Genomic DNA, 6,963 nt, shown 5'->3' on the forward strand with positions numbered 1-6,963 from the left:
TATATTAAATTACCTTTAATAAAATGTAATCATTTATTAAATATTTTTTATGATAAAATACATAAAAAATATGATCTATAACCCATCATGTGTGTTATTTATCAGATGTATAATATCGCCTGATATTTTTGTTTAGTAATGTAGCTAGACATCCGCCCGATTATTCAGTATATAATTATTCATTTTCCGACAAAAATTGATTTTAACAATACACTGAATTAAAAATTTTATACCTATCATACTTCTTTGTGGGACATTATGGTTGCACGAAAATAGATGAGAAGTAGGTATCTAGTTTTTATGAAATTTGATAAACCTCCGATAAAAGAGTTCATAACTTTTAAACGGCTGAACTGATATTCATGTAACTGACAGTATTTTAATGAACACATCATGCCCTTTTATTTGATACAAGACTTGGGATCCTCACTTTCGATTAATTTTTTATTATTTTTATTTAACAAATATTGGTATTTTTATTTTATTTTCCGCTTTCCGCTGTTTGTTCTAAAACCTAATTATTTAAAAGTAATCTCTAAATAAAATTTAAAAAAAGATATCTTAAGATATTTCGTTTAGCAGGTAAAAAATTTTAATTTCAGTGTACAGTTGTTAGATAATAAACCAATTTATGTCGGAAAATGAATGAAATCAGGCGAATGTATAGCTACATCATAAAAAATAATATCATGCGATATTGATATTGTACATCTGATAAATAAACACACATGATGGGTTATAGATCATAATTTTATTTATTTTATCATAAAAAATATTTAAAAAAGATAAAGATTTTGAATTATGATATTTAAAAAAATATATTTTATGCATTATGAGCTAAGTCAAGGGTATCAAAAAAAAGATGAATGTCTATTTTTATTATGAAGTGGATTGAAGAAAGCTTTGTATAAAAAAAAGTTATTCCTTGTATAAAAATAACTTACTTAGTCGAATCTGTCAAGTAAATTGTCACTCAGTAGATGATTCTAAAATTTATGAAATACGTTCCGAAAACCACGAACTCAACGACAAAATTAAATTGGAGTAAAAAAAAACCCGCATCAGATACCGTCAGAAAGAGGCCCTGAAAACACAACCAGTTTTACAATTTTTAAATGTTATGAGTATTTTTTGATAAGCTGTACAATTTTCACAACAGGTTAATAACTCGCTTTGCTCGCAAGGGGCTCCGCAAAGGGTTATGTTTTTCGCATATGTGTAGGGTTGCGAAGGAAAAATTTACGATTTTTATATAATCCTGTTATTTTGAACCTATTCCATGTCGAATGGATAAAACACTATCTTTCTAACATGAATAGAAGTGTAAAGGATAGTTTAAGGGGTGTTTTTTTTCCATTTTCGGAGGTCACTATTTAGGAAATACAACTCTTCAAAGTATATTGCTAATTTGACCTTTTTTTGGATCAATTGGTGGAATTTTCATCTTTCTAGGACATATAGAACAAAAAAACGTAATTTTGTGGGTTTTTTTTTTCGATTTTCCAAGGGTTCGCAATAAAAAGTTGAAGTTTTCTAATTTTTTCGTAGGTTTTAAGCAATTTCGCGTTGAATGCAAAAAAATTGCTTCTTTCCAGCACGTCTAGAAGTGCCTTAGAATTTGTATCGGTTATTAAATTATAGTAATTTTAATTAATATCTCATAAGGATGTGACAGCAGGGCGGATACATAGACACGCGGTATTTAGCATAGTATTATTGCATGGTGTACAACTTTATTATAAAAAAAATAAATAAATTATAAATTATAATCATTATTTTTATTGTAATAATCAAACATATGAAATGAAAATAAATATTACGAAATATAATCAGACGACTTTGCAATAAGTCAGAGATACACACTATATATAATATTGTCTAGGTCAATAAAATAGTCGAAAATGCTCTCAAAACGTAGTTTTGAGAAGTCAAGTTATCATAAAAAAGTTTATTTTTAGAATGAATACTCTATTATCAAGGCCGGATTTAGGGAAGACCTTCAAAAAAGAGTGGAACCTACAATAGAGACTCATTCTAAAAAATCTTTCGAACTCCGACGAGTAAACACTAGGAATCAACTTCTTTAATGAAATTGGAATAAAATATTTTTAATTCATAAAAACTTCAATTACTTAGCATTATTAAATTACAAACGTAATGATTTGCATAAAAGTAATACATTTTTGTTTACAAAATTTGTATTTATTCAATAAAATTTAAAATATTTTATCAAATTTATATTTGTGTTTTATAACCACCATTGAAATTCAAGATATATAAATTGTATTACAATTCACTTTTCTTTAACTCACTCATGAGAAAACGACCACGCCAAAATAATTATTGAATTCATAAATTATTGAGAGTATTTTATTTAGACGAGTGGCCTCAAACTTTGAAACAAATGTAACGGGATGCCAAATTATATTTTCACAAGTTTCCGGTTTCATTACCGCTTGATTCATATTTTTGTTAGACACAAGTGAAAACAAACAATTGACTGAGTTAATTGTTGAAATTCCATGTATACAGCATTGATAACCACTTCTTACACACAAAGTAATTATAATATAACTCTATAGAGTATCTTTCTTTTCACTTTTTCAGTGTATATATAATACAAGCTATTAAACAAACAAACACATACATAACATATGTAACGTATAAATTTAAAATATGTACAATACCTGCATACATACTATATGATGTTTCTAACCTAATGCGCCCTCACGAGTAAACAGTGATGTTAACACAAAAATGTTTCGAACATAAGTTTAACGTACATTTTTTTATTTTTAAGCTTTTGTTCTATAAAAATTTCAACTATATTTCTCTTTTCGTTTTTGAGTTATCGAGTTGACAGATGGATGTACAGACAGACAGACAATCGGAAATGGACTCTTTAGGTGATTTTATGAAAACGTAAACTAAAATTTTGTTCCCAGTATCAATATTTTTAAGCGTTACAAACTTGGGACTAGACTATACCATGATATATTTCATGTATATAGACTGCAATCGAAGGAATTCTATTTATTTATTTCAAGCTGTGTACACTCGAGTTTAATTTGTGAACTTGATTGGAAACCATATGAAAATTATTTTTCTGATGTTAAACATGAAATAATCCACAGGAAATTGTTTTACCACAATTTTTAATATTTTATTTAATTGGTATTAAGAATTTAATCCCTTTTCGATTATTACTAATTAATTTTTTTTTTTTAATTTGTTACAGTTTCATTGAAAACAATCGAGTGAGTGGGTTTTGGACATGGATGTTTGTATTATCAAAATTACCAGAATTGGGCGACACACTTTTTATAGTATTACGTAAACAACCATTGATATTTTTGCATTGGTAAGCATAACAATAATTTTTCAAGAATATTTTTATAAATATTATATTAAGAAAATTTTAGTTATTTAAAAACAAAAACAACTATTCTATTATATTTCATACATAAACAATGACTTTAAAAAGTTTGTTCTCTTTTACAAAATAATTGAAATTAACTAATAAAAATAGATACAAAACATCAAGATGTGGAAGAAATGTACAAAGTCACTCAGGCAAGTCAATAGAAACAAGAAACTTTTTTTTTTAGTAAGAGAACATTTTATTATCCAAATGTGCTATTCAGACACTATTTTTCAAGTTAATTCTGCGAGGTACAGAAAAAACTTGAAACTCTGCGGCTAAACCGTTTAGCCAATCTTCAGGCCGATCTAAAGTACATTTTGAGATGACGCAAAGTTGTCAAGCAACAAACGATATCAATACAATATTCTTATCATATTAACTTTAACAGCATCCTTAACTTTAACAGCATACTTACATTTTCGATTTCAATAAATTCAATGCGTGATTTTTACACAAAAAACAACGAATATCCATTGGCAACAGTCTCAAAATCAAAAATCAATAAATGTAAACAAATTTCTAAAAGTTTGAACTGCCAGTGGTCTTTAGTTCAAATTTTCCCGTGCGCACGGCCCTAGAGTCGCCATCCACCTGGTAAGTCGGTTAATGTTAATAGTAAGAACCCTGCTGAGAGAAACTACTTGAAACCGTGAGCTCAAACCCCGCATAACTGTAAATATCTAATAAACTTTTTTCCGTTATTCAATACAGTTTGCTTCCACATCTTCAGCTTCGCTAAGACGAGAACATACAAGAAGGGGTCTAATTTTTCATAAAAATGTTTATACATATAAATATTTTAAAATTGCATTTAAATTGCACCTTACTCAAATAGAACAAACTTTTTAGCTCTTAAATAAATTAATAAAATAAAAACATTATACCTTTCTTTTTAATGGTTTTCACTATTTCATATGCATTTCATTTTTATTACTTGTCTGTTTTAGGATTCCGTAATTATATTAATATTTCTTATAAGCAATTTATTAACGAAAGTTTAAAGTAATACTTTTCGTTTCTTAATAATTTTTCGGTCATTACAAAATTATTATTTTGAAAAACTTACTTAAAGTCTATTAAATTTTCTGGAATCTGGGAAAGAATCCAAAAATTTGCTATTTTGATTGCGAAAATTTTTTTAAGGAGAATAAAAATTAATTGTTTTTAAAAAAGAGCAATTTTTTATTAAATTTTCCCTCTTCGATTAAGAATTTTAAAAAGCCTCTATCGCGCTTATTTTTTGAAAGGCTTTTAGTCTTCGTCAGAAAGGTGGAGGGCAATTCCTAAAGGTTACCCATTCGTTTTTCGATACCAGAAGACACTGTTTCCATCTACAGCTAAACCTGTACCAATTATCCCTTCCTGGACTTAAATATACACTTTTTTGTTACTGCACTTTATAATTATAATTCTTTTACCAAATAATAATTTTGCAAAATATCTAAACAATTAACTATGTTAGTTATTTTTACATATAAATTCGGAAAATTTAAATTTTTTATTTACACGTACGATTCATAAAAAAAACACTATGGGTAGTAGATTTCCATTATTATTTATAAAAACTATGCATAATAAATTTTCTATTATTTTCATTTCAAATATTTATTTATAATTTGAATTTTTTAAATTATTTAAAGGTCATTGTCAAATTCATTTCAATTAAAATCAGGTCTAGTGTGTAGAAGTGAATACTTTGTTAATGGAAATATTTTTTGTTTTAATTTTTTTTTTAAATACCGCATTGTAAAAAAATGTTCCATCTTTTGTCAAGGTTATTTAACAGATTAGAAGATGTTTGATAGAGTAATTGTACTTGTAAAAAATTAAACCATCAAGTAGCCAACCATTCAAAGTAGTTTGGCTTTCGATTGCTTACCACTGGTCGACAAATTTTGATTTTTATTTTGTCACATTGATGAGGAAAAAAATTTCTTATAATTTATAAAATTTCTTAAGTACTGAATTCGAATTCGGCTTCTAAATTTCTTTATTACATAAGACTTTTGAAATATTTTAACCCAAGAAGGAAAAGCCTCCTTCTTCCACCCCTCTTTCATATAAATCCACTTTGAATTTTCCCAATATCCATGCAAAGTGGCTCTGTTTGGACGCTAAACTATTTTAAAGATTTTAAAATATTTTTAATAAAAAATTATTAAAATACAAGATAGATAAATTGTAGATTGATTCCAAATTTCCAAGCTCATCTAACTTCGTACGTATTTACAGAATAAATTGATAAAATAATAATAATAATAATTTTTATTTCAGGTACCACCATATTACCGTCCTTTTGTACAGTTGGTTCTCATATTCTGAATATACAGCCTCAGCAAGATGGTTTATTGTTATGAATTACTTCGTTCATAGTGTTATGTACTCATATTATGCTCTCAGAGCCATGGGGTTAGTATAATTTTATAACTTTTATATTACAATAAATCAGTTCATCAAGTTTTTGTGATTTTTAATATTAAAAATCGTATAAGTTTGAAATCTACAAGTATTCCGATGACGGTATTTTTATTTGGTTCTGTTAACGAAAAGCTACGATTCTAGTTTGAAGTCATTTCATCCAAAACAATCTATGGCCCATGTAAGCCATGCTAAGTGAAAAGGCAATACCGGCAACCCATGTATCTTAAAAAAGGATTATCATATATGGGATACCGGTAATGTCACATTTTAGCGAGATTATTCAAACATAATTCAACTCAAAGTAGATTTATAATCACATTTTAAAACAAAAATAAAACAGAATAATTTATAAGTCATAATTAAATATAGTTCAAAAAATGAAACTTAGATGGGCCTACGGTTAATTTGACAACCTTGACTCGATCTGACAACGATATATTCGAAAAAAAACTATATTTTATTAATTTCTAAATTTTTATATTTTCAGATATTCACCACCTCGCCAAATAGCAATGGTCATCACAACATTACAATTAGCTCAAATGGTTATTGGATGTACAATAAATGTATGGGCACATAATTTCGTAACAGCAGACTCCGAATGTCATATTTCACAAATGAATATAAAATTATCATTAGCAATGTACTTCAGTTACTTCGTACTGTTTGCACGATTCTTCTACAAAGCATATTTAAGTGGTGAACGACGTAGTAAAAAACAACGTTCTGTTAAACAAGATTAATTTATTTATTATTAATTTATCTTCTAGTTGTTTTTGTTTAAGCAAAAATAATTCAATATAAAAATATTTAAAATTATAAATAATTGGGTGTATTTTACATTTATATAATTATATTGATGATAAAAACAAGTAAAAAAAAGTCATAAAGAACAACATACATCATTTATTAAAATAATAAAATACGCGCTTAATTTGTTGTTTTTGTGTTGATAGAAAAAAAAACAGTTGCCTTCATCAAACAAAAATAAAACAAACAAAAAAACTGTCATCGTTTTTTATGTTAACAAGCACATAATATTTTAAATAGAATTATTGCAAACTGCCAGTAAATTAAAGCGGTTATTTTAGGAATTTACTTTTTTTTTTAGTATTACA

General features: G+C 26.9%; 1 protein-coding gene across 1 annotated transcript in view; it reads left to right on the top strand.

Moving 5' to 3' along the window:
- LOC123305004 (elongation of very long chain fatty acids protein 6) overlaps positions 1-6,621 on the top strand; it is a 48,055-nt gene extending 41,434 nt beyond the window's left edge. Inside the window, exons 2-4 of the mRNA XM_044886593.1 lie at positions 3,239-3,361; positions 5,699-5,833; positions 6,333-6,621. Of these exons, the coding sequence (XP_044742528.1) occupies positions 3,239-3,361; positions 5,699-5,833; positions 6,333-6,588 (514 nt within the window). The 3' untranslated portion in view covers positions 6,589-6,621. The remainder of the gene's footprint in view (positions 1-3,238; positions 3,362-5,698; positions 5,834-6,332) is intronic.
- Positions 6,622-6,963: the final 342 nt, after the last annotated feature.

Source organism: Chrysoperla carnea, chromosome 1 (genome assembly GCF_905475395.1).
Source record: "Chrysoperla carnea chromosome 1, inChrCarn1.1, whole genome shotgun sequence".
Classification (NCBI taxonomy): domain Eukaryota; kingdom Metazoa; phylum Arthropoda; class Insecta; order Neuroptera; family Chrysopidae; genus Chrysoperla; species Chrysoperla carnea.